General features: G+C 45.6%; 1 protein-coding gene across 1 annotated transcript in view; it reads left to right on the top strand.

Annotated features, from left to right (window-relative positions):
* The window catches only part of SEPTIN6 (septin 6), a 65,532-nt gene that overhangs the window by 16,943 nt on the left and 35,073 nt on the right, over positions 1 to 13,516 (top strand). The window contains exon 3 of the mRNA XM_006168259.2: positions 8,331 to 8,517. Coding sequence (XP_006168321.1) covers positions 8,331 to 8,517 — 187 coding nt within the window. The remainder of the gene's footprint in view (positions 1 to 8,330; positions 8,518 to 13,516) is intronic.

Here is a 13,516-nt window from a genome sequence, read left to right on the forward strand (position 1 = left end):
GTGTGCGTGAGTGCCCAAGATCCCCAGAGGAGAATGGAGGAGAGGGGATTGCAGTGTGGCCATCCCCCCTGGGGGGGTGATTTCTCACTTTCTGTCTCTTTGTCTCTCTCTGTCTTTCTCACGAGTGCACGTGTCCTATAGCAAAAACCTCTCCAAAACAAAACAAAACAACAAAAACAAAAGGATAGAGAGAAGGTGACAGATTTGAAAGAATTCACAAGACCTGGGACCAGCAGTTGGCATAATGGCTATGTCACTGGACTCCCATGTAGCTGACCATGGTTCAAGTCCCAGACCCAGTGGCTTCAAACTCACTCCCGGTGCATGTGCGTGCATGCCTAAGATCCCGAGAGGAGAATAGAGAAGAAGGGATTGTGGCGTGGCCATCCCCCCGGGGGGTGATTTCTCGCTTTCTGTCTCTCTGTCTCTCTCTGTTGTTCTGGAGAGTGCACGTGCCCTATAGCAATAACCTCTCAAAAAAAAAAGTTAAAAAAAAAAAAGAATCCACAAGACTTAATACCAAAGTTGATGTAGGGGCTCTCGTTCAGTTTATAAAAAGTACTGAGTGTCTACTGTGTGCCAGGTACTGTGTGAGGTGCCCAAGATACTAAGATACAAAGCACAGTCTTTAGTTTGGAGCTCGTAGCTCAGTGGAGAAAATAAATATGTGCAGATTCCATATGTTAGTACGGTTACAAGTATTTGTAGAGCAATGGTTTGAATAGGAAGGGTAGCAAATTGGCAAGCCTGGTGGTAAGAATATAGGACAGAGGTTACTGAAAGCGGAGAGCAGATGATCAGGAAAGGCTGAGCTAAGTCTTGGACCTGCAGGTGAGCACAAGCTAGCCAACCGGCTTATATAGTTGTTCCTTGATTTTCTGACGGGGCTGTGTCCTGATAAACCAATCATGAGTTGAAAATATTGCAAGTCAAAAATGCATTTAATGAGGACAAAATAGAAGTCCTCGACTTAGGATTTTTCCACTTTACTAAAGCACAAAAGTTAGATACATTCAGTAGAAACTAAGTTCTAAGGAGTTCCTCACTGTGTTGGGGTTACCTCTGGATAAATCCATTGTAGAGTTGGGAAATTCTAAGTTGAACTGTCATTGGAAACTAACTGTAGTGAGTATTCAGTACATATTTGTTGAAGAATGAATGAATGAGTGAATGAAATATACATTGGTGGGAAAGATAAAGAGAATACTTGAAGTTTATATCATTTAAAAAATGAAAATATCCATTCAGTGTGTCACCTAGGAAGCTGGTGTGGGTCAAAAATAGTCTACAATATGTTGAGAGGTGAATGAAAATAAGTAGGTAATTTATTCAAGAAATCTTACCCATTGGGACCAGCAGATGGAGTAATGGTTATGGTCGCTGGACTCCCATGTGGTCAACCACGGTTTGAGTCCTGGACCCGGTGCCTTAAAACTCTCACCAGGCGCATGTGTATGTGTGCCCAAGAGCCCTAGAGGAGAATGGAGGAGAAAGGATTGTGGTGTGGCCCTCCTCCCTGGGGGGTGATTTCTTGCTTTCTGTCTCTCCGTGTTTCTGGTGAGCACACATGCCTTGTAACATGCCCTCTCTTAAAAAGAAAAAGAAAAGAAATCTTACCCATGAAATATTTATTGGGTACCTATTATATACCAGGTCCCGTGCTAGCTACTTGATTGCTAAAGGGAGCGAAAGACATAGGGCCACAATTGAGAAGAAACATGTGGTCGAGGAGTATTGGGTTGAGGAAAGTTCTTTTTTGGAGATGAGAGAAGATTTAGGCATGTTACAGGTTAAGAGAAAAGAGTCAACAGGAGGTGAGGAAGTGATAAATGAAGCAAGATTTCTATAAAGCCCTATTGAGATGTGTGTAAATGGTGATGAGGTTGAACACGAGTAGAGCCCCTTCAACTGAAGAGGTTGATGGTTTTCTGCAAGCACATTGCAGTCATCCAGAATGGGGAGAAAGAATGTGAGTCAGGTGCCACCAGAAGATGGACTACATCTCAAAGGAAGAGAGGGTCTTACACCGAGTTGGAGGAGTAGTGGTCTAAAAGGGGTCCTGAGGAGCTATGGGAATGCCCATTGTGCCTGACCCCAAGGTTATGGGAGAATGAGAAGCCTGTACTGGAGACAGCTTCATATAATGGTGTCCTCACTGTAACTGTCCTCAGGGGAGAATTAAGTTTGATCCTGTGAAAAGGCAGATGATGTGGGTTTGCACTTCTCAAACTTTAATGTGCATACCCGCCACCGAAGCTCTTGATAAGGTGCAGATTCTGATCCTGTTGGTATGGGTTGGGGATCAGAGATTCTACATTTCAAAAAAAAATTTTTTTCAGAGGGCACATGGACTTGCCAGATAGACGGAGAAACAGAGACAGGGGGAGAAAGCACCTTCCCATTCGATGTGGGCATGTCACAATTTCTTCTCTTCCATTCCTCCATCCTATCAGGATTTGGGGCATGCATGCACATGCGCACATGTTTTTCAGGCCACTAGGTTTGGGATTTGAACTATGCAGTCAGTTATGTGGGATCTGACTCCCTTTTCCACTAGGCCATGAGGCTGGCCCCAGAGAATCTACATTTCTACACAGCTTCCAGGTGATGCTCATGTCATTGGCCCAAGGACCACACTCTGAGTGGTAAAGATGTGGGCAGTTTCATTGATCGTGCTACTGGAATTTCAGAGGCCACAGCAGAAACGACTTAGAAGGAGGAGAGATCCAGGATGATGAGTCCAAAGGAGAAAGAGCAGCACAAAGATGCGTGCAGAGGAAAGAAGAGGTGACTGGAAAGGTGGCGAGATGATAAATTGGCTGTTGTCACTTCTGGCATTGTTCCAGTAGACATGACCTTGCGGCATCTTGGCTTTGGCACCTAAGATGGTTGTGTTCAAGTACAGTGTCCGTGACCAGGCTCTGTGGGTTTCTGGCAGGGACGTCTCTGATGGCTGTGTTTGCAGAGGACAAGGGAGAAGAAGAAGACTAGCTTGGCTTCCAGGGATCTAGGAAGTGAGATAGGAAGATGGTGACGATTGAAACCTTGTGAGCTAGTGAGACCAACAAAGGGACAGTGTGCATGTAATGTGCAGAGTCACAACGGAAGATGGTCCAGGAGAGAACTTCAGAGACAGGCCAAGAATATAGCTAAGGCTAGTGAGAAGAAGTGTTATCAAGACAGGAAATAATGGTGTTAATGAAGCCAGGGGACAGTGTTTCAAGAAGGGATTGATGGACGTTATCAAGAAAGGTGGCACTTGAAGTGTTCATTAAGAGGTGAAATTATTGGGGGCAGCAGGTTGTGTAGTAGTTAAAGCACTGGACTCCCACATGACTGACAAAGGTTCGAGTCCTGGACCTGGTGGTTTGAAAAATCACACTGGGCACATGTATGGGCGTGTCCAAGATCCCGAGAGGAGACTGGAGAAGGGATTGCGGTGTGGCCATCTCCTCTGGGGGGTGATTTCTCTCTCTCTCTCTCTCTGGCAAGCGCACATACCCTGTGACAAAAAAAAATGAAAAACTTAAAATTTAAATAAAAGAAATCCATTAACAATAACTCTCTCTTCTCCCCTTCTCTCAGCCCCTGGTAATCACGATCCTGTTTTCTGTCTCCATGACTTGAACTAGTCTAGATACCTTATGTAAATGGAATCATGCATTTGTCCTTTGGTGTCTGGGTTCTTCCACTTACCAAACCTCTAAGGCAGAGTAATATTCTATTATATGGCTAGCCCGCATTTTCTTTATCCCATCATCGACTCATGGGCATTTGGATCATTGTCCACCTTTTGGCTATTGTGAGTACTCTAATATTTCTCTTTCATCCACAAAGTCACGGTCCCCTGGCTGCCTTCCTATTACTCAAACTTGCCAGGCTGGCTTCTGCTTCATAACCGTTATTCCATTTGTTATTTGTTATTTCCTCCGTCTAGAATGCTCTTCTCCCGGATCTCTCCACGGCTCTCTCGGTTTCATCCTTGCAGCTCTGATGTCACATCCTCAGAGAGGCCCTCCCTGATCACTATATTCAAAGTAATTGAACTCCCTTGTCACTGTAAGGGGTTTTTGTTGTTGTTTTGTTTTGTTTTGCCAGAGGGTGCATGCACTTATCAGAGAGACTGAGAGAGAGGGAGAGGGAGGAAACACCCCCCAATGGGGTGTGATCACATCACAATCCTTTCTCCATTTCTCATCAGGATTTGGGGCATGTTCACACGTGCATCCAGCATATTTTTCAAGCCTCTGGGGCTGGGATTCGAACTGTGGTTAGCCGTGTGGAATCGAGCCTTCCCAACTGCTAGACCACAGAGTTGACCCATGGTATTTATTTATTTCTCCCATGACTGAGAGATACAGAGAGAGAGACAAAATCTCCCATACGGTATCTATTTATTTGTGATTTTGGGGATGCCTAGTCCAGGATTTGAACCACGGTCAGCCATGTGAGTCCAGCGCCTCAACCACCATGCCCCTCCCCCCAATGGGGTTTGACATCCACCACCAGACCCAGCCAGCCCCAGATCACGGGCACGCACATGGCCAATGTAGTCTGGGAGGTGTCAAGATGTGAACTGAAGCCTTCTCATGTGGGTCAGCCTTGCAGAATGTCACCCCTCACAGCTGTGCCACCTCTCACTCCCCAGTCACATTTTAATCCACCATCCTATTGTAGTGTCTGCATAGTACATATCACTATCTGAAATGAATAGAAAATGCTGTCTAGACTGAAGGTTATCTTGTGTCATTGGCCCCTTTAGCATCTAGTGAGGTTTAATGGGTTCATTATCAAAATAATCTTTTGAAGCCCAGCCAGTGACGTAGAGGTTAAGATGGCTGGGTCCCACATGACCAACTTCATGGTTCGAGTCCCAGACCCAGCAGCTTGGAAAAGCACACCAGGTGCGTGTGTGTACATGCCTAAAATTCCAAGAGAAGAATGGAAGAGAAAGGACAGTGGTGTGGCCATTCCCCCGGAGGGTGATTTCTCTCTCTCTCTCTGTTTCTGGCGACTGCATGTGCCCTATAGCAAAAACCAAACCAAACCAAAACGGTATTTTGAAAATGCCTAAAGTATGCCAATTGTGCTAAAAATACCATTATAAAAATACTTAAAAATAGTGATTTTTAAATGTGCTTCTCTATTAATTTTTTCATGTGCTTCTCTATTAATTCTTGATACAACAATATCTATATGGAGGCTTAATAATTTTCAAAGTTCTGAAGCCGTGATGAGTATCAATGCTTTTCTGAAATAGTTGCAAAAACTGAAATAGGAAACAAAAATAACAGTGATTTCTATTGGGTACAAAATCACAGATAGTCTGTAACATTACTGTAGATTGTTACCAATGTTTGTAACTAAAGAAACCACTGACCTTCAGTTAGAGATGAGTGAAAAGAATGCATTTGTTTTCCTATCCAAGATCATGGATCCTCTGAATTCTATCCACAGACCCTTTGGAGGTCCGTGGACCCCAGGTTAAGAACTCCTATCTCAAAAGGTAAAAGATTAACAGCATTGATGAGTAGAGTCTGTGGGAGCTGGGTGTTTTTGTTTTATTTTAGTCTTTAAATTTCTTCTGAGAAACACACACAGATACACACACACACACACACACACACAGAGGAGCCGGCAGGTGGCATGGTGGTTAAGGGCACTGGACTCCCACATGGCTGACTGTGGTTTGAGTCCCAGACCTGGCGGCTTGCTTTCTCACTTTCTCTCTCTCTCTCTCTGGTCAAATTAAAATAAATAAATAAAATTAAATAAAAACAATTCTTTAAAAAGAGAGAAAGAGAGCAAGGCATCCCCACTAGGGTCTTCACACCATGATCCTACCCCCAGCCTCAGCCAGTCAGGATCACAGACATGTGTGCACTCGCGTGGTATATATAGGGAGATTCGGGGTCTTGAACCTAGGACCATCCCATGTGGTCGCAACACATTGTGTTACCATTGCACCACCACGGCTGGCCTGAAACTGGTTTTTGTCTGAAATAGAGGAGATCTCAGTAAGCCAGGGGTAAAGAGCTAGAAGAAAGCTGCCTTCTCCACCCCTTCACAGAATGGGGTGTACGAGGACACAGACATTTCCAGTTGAGAAGGACGTGAGAAAAACAGTATGTTTGGACAGTCGAGTGTCACTTGGAGGAAGGAAGCAGTTTGTGAAGAGGTCTGCAGAGTAAGGGATTTTATTTACCGTGGACTGGAGTCCAGCGAGCACAGCAGACCTGGGGAGGGGAGAGACGGCCACTGTGGGAAGATGAGCCACTGGGGTAGGGGTGGGGAAGCGCAGAGCAGTAGCTGGAACCCTTGGTATATTCCAGACAGCAGGCCAGACACCGAGGATACAAAGATGAATAAGACGAAGATGAGTCACCCATTTAGGATTCGTCTAAGGCAAATCCTGGTGGCTGATTGGCTGGTTTGGCTGGTCTGATCCATGCACCTCTTCAGAGACCCTGAGAGCCAGAGACAGCAGCAGTAAGATAGGTACAGGGTATCAGAACGATTTGCGGGGGAGGGGGGGAGAAGGGGAAGCTAAAAAGAAAAACATACTCTTCTTTCCTCTTCTGATGTCTTTTGCAGAGCAAAAAAAAAAAAAAGATGTAAGAAAAGTTACATAACAGAGAAAAAAACATAAAGCACTGTCATGATCAGATCATTAAAACCAACCAATGATACAAAATTTAATTAGATAAGCCTAGGGGATGCATCCCCCACCTTCACTCTGAATTCTTCAGGAACCTTCCAAGGATCTTTGCAACCAGGAGATTCTTTGATGCTGTTCCCCTTCAAAACAGTGTTCAGAGGGAACAAAGGAAGAAAGAAAGGATGATATTTTTAGATATTTTTCTCTGGGGCTCCAGAGATATCCTGCACCTGGGTCTCCTCTGTATTGAGCTCTCAGAATCTAGGATTTGGTGATTCTTTTTTTAAACACAATTTCCCACTTCTCTGCTAGGGAGATCTTTCAAAAAGGCTCAAGTTGGGGGCTGCCGCAGGTGGGAGGCATTGTGGGGGGGGCAGCTACTACTTTGATCATGTTCCCTTCTGGCAGTGGTGTCTGAAAACTCCCTTGAGCCTGAAGGGACGCAGCCCCTCTGATGGAGAGGCAGCAGACAGACAAGGGAGACAAAGCGAAGGCAAGGCTGAAGCTAGGCTGACCTAGTTAGAGCAGAAAGAGGCTGCAGGGGCAGAGAATGGCTTGGGAGGGGACTGGGGCAGGGAGGCCCAGGGCAGGGAGAAGCAGATGGCTGACTGTGTTTAAGAAGCCTTGGCAGGACGTGGGGGCCACCTAGGGGAACCACATGCATGGCCACTCAGTAGGCTGGGGTGCATGTGTACATGTGTGCAGGGTGTTTGGGAGAGTTGCCTGAACACTTAGAATTTAAAATCATGGGACCAGCAGATGGTGTAATGGGTACGTCACTGGACTCCCACGTAGTTGACCGTAGTTCGAGTCCAAGACCCAGTGGCTTAAAACTCATGCTGGGCGCATGTGCGTGCATGCCCAAAATCCCAAGTGGAGAATTGAGGAAAGGAAATTGCAGTGTGGCCATCTCCCTGAGGGGGGGGGTGATTTCTTGCTTTCTGTCCCTCTCTGTCTCTCCAGCAGGTGTACGGGCCCTGTGGCAAAAATCTCTCTCTAAACAAAAGCAAAAACAAAACAAAACAAAAAAAAGAATTTAAAGTCACAACCTGGGAGGCAATAAGAACTGGAAATACCTGGTCCTTAGGAGAGCCGAGTGGGGAGCGCCACTAACCTAGCAAGAATGAATGAAAAGAACCAGTGCATCCTGACAAGATTCCCTAGTTGGGGCAGAAGCGTCAAGGGGAGGTCATATATACCCCGTGAGCCCCATGCTGCACTGGGACTGGTCAGGGACAGGGAAGTGCCCTTCAGGAGGACACAGTCTATTTGAGAAAACACCAGTCCTTGTGAAGCAACAGTCAGTAATCGAATGCCATATATATCTGTGAGTGCTTTTGGCCACACAATGGATTTCTGGCCCAAATAGGGAAGGCTGGTGGGCATTCAGCTGAGCCCTGAGGTCTGGGAGGGCAGGATTGGGATGGGAAGAGAGAAATAGGCATTCCAGAGTGAAGGTGCATGGCGGGGGTGGGCATAAGTTTGACTCCTGTGTGGAGACCATGGAGGTGGCCAGGCTGACGGGACTGGACCTCCACTGAGGGAAGATGGGGAAGTCCAGACGGACTGGGGACAAGTTGGACCACAGAGGACATTTTAAACTTATAGAAAGGACTCTGTCTAAGTCCAGGTTTTGGAAGGGGTCCGGCCACTTGCCTACTCTCCCCTTCTCCTACAAGCCCATCGTGGAATTCATTGATGCGCAGTTCGAGGCCTACCTGCAGGAGGAGCTGAAGATCCGGAGAGTGCTGCACACCTACCATGACTCCCGAATCCACGCCTGCTTGTATTTCATCGCCCCCACGGGTCATTCCCTGAAGTCTCTGGACCTAGTGACCATGAAGAAGCTGGACAGTAAGGTATGGAGGCAGGATCCACAGTGGCAGAGACAGGGCCGGGAGGCTGGGCAAGCAGGACTCACTGTTGCTGATCTCTTGTGCAAAGTAGATGCTGATTCCCAGAGAGCTTTGTGGCACCCTCAGCCTCTCTTTCACTTCCTGGCCCTCCATTGTGTCATTTGCTCTGTGATCTGTGTTCTGGGTACTGGGGACAGATTTGCCCTGAGCTGCCTTTATGCCTTTTGGGAATAAGGATAGATGCAAGCAAGATAGTATGCAGGTCTAGGGCAGAGACTTTGGCAATGGAAAGGTTTTTTGTTTTGTTTTGTTTTGTTTTGTTTTGTTTTTTCCTTCTGTGTCCTAATATTAACTAGCTTGTGCTAGAATCAGGCATGCAAACTTGGCTTTGGAAGTTATTACTCTTGGGGCCAGCAGGTGGCGTGGTGGTTAAGAACATTGGACTCCCACATGGCAGATTGCGGTTTGAGAGCTGGACCAGGCGGCTTGCTTTTTCACTTTCTCTCTCTCTCTCACTCTCTCACTCTCTCTCTGGCTCTCTGGTCAAAATTAAATAAATAAATAAAGTTAAATAAAATAATTGTTTTTTTTTAAAAAAAAAGAAAGTTATTACTGTTGTTTTTTGGGTTTTGTTTTTTTTTAAAGATTTTTGCTGTAGGGTACGTGCACTTGCCGGAGAGAAACAGAGAAACAGTGAGAAGGAAAGTGAGAGATCATGCCCCAGAGGGGATGGCCACACCACAATCCCTTCTCTATTCTCCTCCTGGGATTTTGGACATGCATGCACATGTGCCCTGTGTGATCTTAATGCTTTTTTTTTTTATTGCTAGAAGGCATGTGTTCTTTCCAAAGAGAGACAGGGAGAGGAAGAAAGCATCCCCCTCAATCAGGAGTGGTCACACCACAGTCCTGTCTTCATTTCTCCATCCTGCTGGGATTTTGAGCACGTACTCACATGCACCCAGCCTGCTTTTCAAGCCACTGGGTCCAGGACTTAAACTGTATGGTTGGCCATGTGAGCTTCAGCTCACTTAAACACAGGTCATGGGACTGGCCTATCAATAATAATTTTAATAGAGCAGCCAGCTTTTGTTAAACCCTCATTATATAACCCTCAGCCACCGCTGAGCTAAGTATCTCATGGAATATCTCACTGAGTCCTCTCAGCGCTGAGTAGTAAACACTATTCCTATTCTATTTTACAGAAAAGAAACTGGAGCCTCTGAGAGGTTAAGTGATTTGTCTGTTGCCATATAGTAGCTACTGGTAGAGCCTAGATTTGAAGTCAGAGCTGTGGCGCCATGTTCTAGCACCTTCATGCTTGAGAAATATGGCTGTGGAAATTTGGCATGTCCTGCTTAATAGATACTAGAAAATGCAAATCCTAGACCATATATAAGTTACACAGTGTTTTTTATGTATTACAAGATTATCCATTATATATATAAGGACTGACCACAGTATCTTTTTTTTTTTTCCCCTTTTGGGACCTTTATTCATTGGGTAAAAGGATTTTATAGAGGATATCCCCAGAATTATTGGGTTGTCAGAAAAGTCATGACTTATTTTTTTTCCCATGTTTTTCTATGCAAAAATGTATCAAGACTTTTTCAATGACCCTATATTTTAATTTAACTTAGAATCTTTTTTTAAAAAGTTTAATTTATTTGGGAACCAGCAGTTAGCGTCATGGCTATGTCACTGGACTCCCACGTAGTCGACCGCGGTTCAGGTCCCGGACCCGGTGGCTAAAAATCGCACGCTGGTCTCGTGTGTGTGTTAATAAAAAAGAAAAAAAAAAGTTTAATTTATTTTATAATTTCTTATGCATACTTAATTGCTGCGCATCTTTGTGGGCAAAATATGGTTTTTCTTTTTTTTTCAGAGAGGTTTTTGCTATAGGGTGTGTGCACTCACCAGGAAGACGGAAAGAGACATAGAGACAGAGAGCGAGAAATCACTCCCCAGGGGAGATGGCAATGCTGCAATCCCTTCTCCTCTATTCTCCTCTTGGGATCTTGGGCATGCATGCACACGCACCTGGTGTGAGTTTAGGCCACCGGGGCCGGGACTTGAACCACTGTTGACTACGTGGAAATCCAGCGACATAGCCATTACGCCTGCTGCTGGTCCCCACAATATGGAGAGGTGTTTTTTTTTTTTTTTTTCGCTATAGGGCGTGTGCGCTCGCCAGACAGACAGAGACATAGAGACAGAAAGCGAGAAATCATCCCCAGGGGGGGATGGTCATGCCGCAATCCCTTCTCCTCCATTCTCCTCTCGGGATCTTGGGCACGCACGCACACGTGCCTGGCGTGAGTTTTAAGCCACCGGGTTCGGGATGTGAACCATGGTCGACTACGCGGGAGTCCAGCGACATAGCCATTACGCTAACTTCTGGTTCCCTGGTCCCCACAATATGGTTTTTCAAAGCAGTCACATGATATATGGATATTGCCATACTCATTTTCTTCAACAAAACATTTGTTGTACACCTTTGATTTTCATTCTACTGGTTTTTGTTTGGAGATAAGTATATATATGTATATGCGTACACACACACGCGCACACACACACATAAGGTTGGCAATGCCTTTCCTTTAAAAAAAAAGTTGTGATTTACCATCCCATAACCTATCTGCTTTGTTGACATGCATTCTTAGATGGCATAATGGCTACATCGCTGGACTCCCATGTAGTCGACCATGGTTCGAGTCCTGGATCTGGTGGCTTAAACTCACACCAGACATGTGTGTGTGTGCGTGCTCGAGAGGCTGAGGCTCCCCACCCCATGAGTCTTCTTTCTTGTTTTTTGTTTGTTTTTCCTTCAATTTTTTGCCAAAGGCCACATGGGCTTTCTTAAGAGAGACAGAGAGGGGAGGAGTGAGAAAGCAATACCCCCCCACCCCCCGAATGGTCACACAGTGATCCCTTGTCCTCCAGCTCTCCCTTCTTTCTGGATTTTGGGCACTCATACGCACATATGCCCAGAATGTTTCTCAAGCTGCTAGAAACCATGCAGTTTGCTATGCGGGATCCAGCCGCCTTAACTACCCTACCTAGCCACTGGCTGACCCAACACACACAGGAGTCTTTAAAAAGACTAATCACGAGGAGCTATCCCCTCCCTAAAGTTTAGCGTGTACCAGGCACTGTGCCGAGTACTATAGATGTATTATTTTATTTTGTCCTTCCAATAATCCAGTGTGGTGGATACTATTATTATTCTCATTTTACATAAGAGGAAGCTGAGGCAAAAAGCAGCAAGCTTGTTCAGGTCAGACAGCATGTGATGGATCTGACATCTGGACCTCCCTCTCTCTGACTCGGAGGTATTTTATTTTACAAAACTCTACGTGCAGCCATTTGGTAGCACATCCACTATAAAAACTTGAGTTTCAGCGTTAATCGGAATCAGAACAATTTTTTCTTTCTCAACACAATGCGCTCACTGCCCGTGAGTAATAGGGGGTAGTTAAGGCACTCACACATGGCCAACCATGGTTTGAGTCTCAGTCCTGGAAGTTTGCTTCCACTTTCCCTCTCTCTCTCTCTCTCTCTCTCTCTGGTGAGTGTGCATGCCCTATAGCAAATTTTAAAAATAATAATAACATTAAATTAATTATTCTTTAAAAAATAATGTCACCATGTCCTGCATGTCCTTTAGTAAGGGGCAGAAGTGAGCCACGTGGCTGGGGCCAGCTGGGGGTTGGGGGCTGGGGTAAGGAAGTAGCCTTCGACATGTTTCTAAGTGTGCCTATGGGGACTTGCTGAAAAGCAACTAGAATCGGCTCTGCCTGCTGTTCTGCCTTGGCAAAGCCTTTGTCTCCCACCTCCCCCACCCCAAAAGATTTGAAAGGAGGTACCTCTAAAGTCCAGGATGTCTTTGACCCAGCTCCTGAAGTCCTGTTTGATATCAACCTTTTAGAGGTACTTGCAAGCTAAGGTGAAAAAGAGGCAGGAGCTGTCTTCCAAGTCTAGAGCTTCCATACCCCTGTTCAGAGCTAGGGTTTGAGCACTACCCACATCACCCATTGGGGTCTGCTGGCAGGAACCTGAGCTCAGGCGTGCTTCGCTCACAAAGCCATGCACATTTCAAGTTTCCTTATCTGCTGGCAGTAAAAGCCTTGTCCTTTCTTGGAGGAATCTCAAGGATCAAGGTTTAGTTAGGTTGAACTTTAAGGTGGTATTAGGCCTTCCTCCTGCCGTCTAAAGTTTGGAATTTATACCTGCATTCTCTTTTTTTCAATGATTTAATTCTATTTGTTATTATTATTATTATTTTAAGTTGACTAGAGAGAGACAGAAAGGGAAAGCGAGAAAGCAAGCCGCCGAGTCGGGACTCGAACTGTGGTCCGCCACATGGGAATCCAGCGCCCATACCCACCACACCACCTGCTGGCCCCATGCCTGTATTCTTTACCCAGAAGTTAAACATGAAACTGGGACAATACAACTCTTTTTGCATAAATCTCAGATCCAATTAACAACTGAGAAGATCTTTTTCACCACATCACATTGGTTGATCAGTGCTTGCTGCCAGAGAGCTGGGTGTCCTCACTGAACATGGCTTCTGCCTCCCCTCCCCACCGTCTCCCATAAGTCCGTATCTCATCTAACCTGGACTGGATGAGTTGGGACAATTCACTGTTAGTAAGGAGTGGCCCCCTGTCAGCCACAACCTCCCAACTGTCATCATTCTGCTTCAAATCATGATCACGCAGCTCATCCTTGTGGATCTGAACTGGCACGCACCACAACTTGTGGTTAAGACCACAGACTTAGCAATAAGACTAGACTTGGATTCGAATCCCAGTTCTGCTCCCTACCTGCTCTGTGACCTTGGACAAGTTACTTAACCTCTCTATGCCTCAATTTCTCACTGGTAAAATAGTAGTAAAAAATGCCACCTGGGGGGACCAGCAGATGGCATAATGGCTACATCGCTGGACTCCCATGTAGTCGACCATGGTTCGAGTCCCGGATCTGGTGGCTTAAACTC

This window comes from Tupaia chinensis, unplaced genomic scaffold (genome assembly GCF_000334495.1).
Source record: "Tupaia chinensis unplaced genomic scaffold, TupChi_1.0 Scaffold145659_1, whole genome shotgun sequence".
Classification (NCBI taxonomy): domain Eukaryota; kingdom Metazoa; phylum Chordata; class Mammalia; order Scandentia; family Tupaiidae; genus Tupaia; species Tupaia belangeri.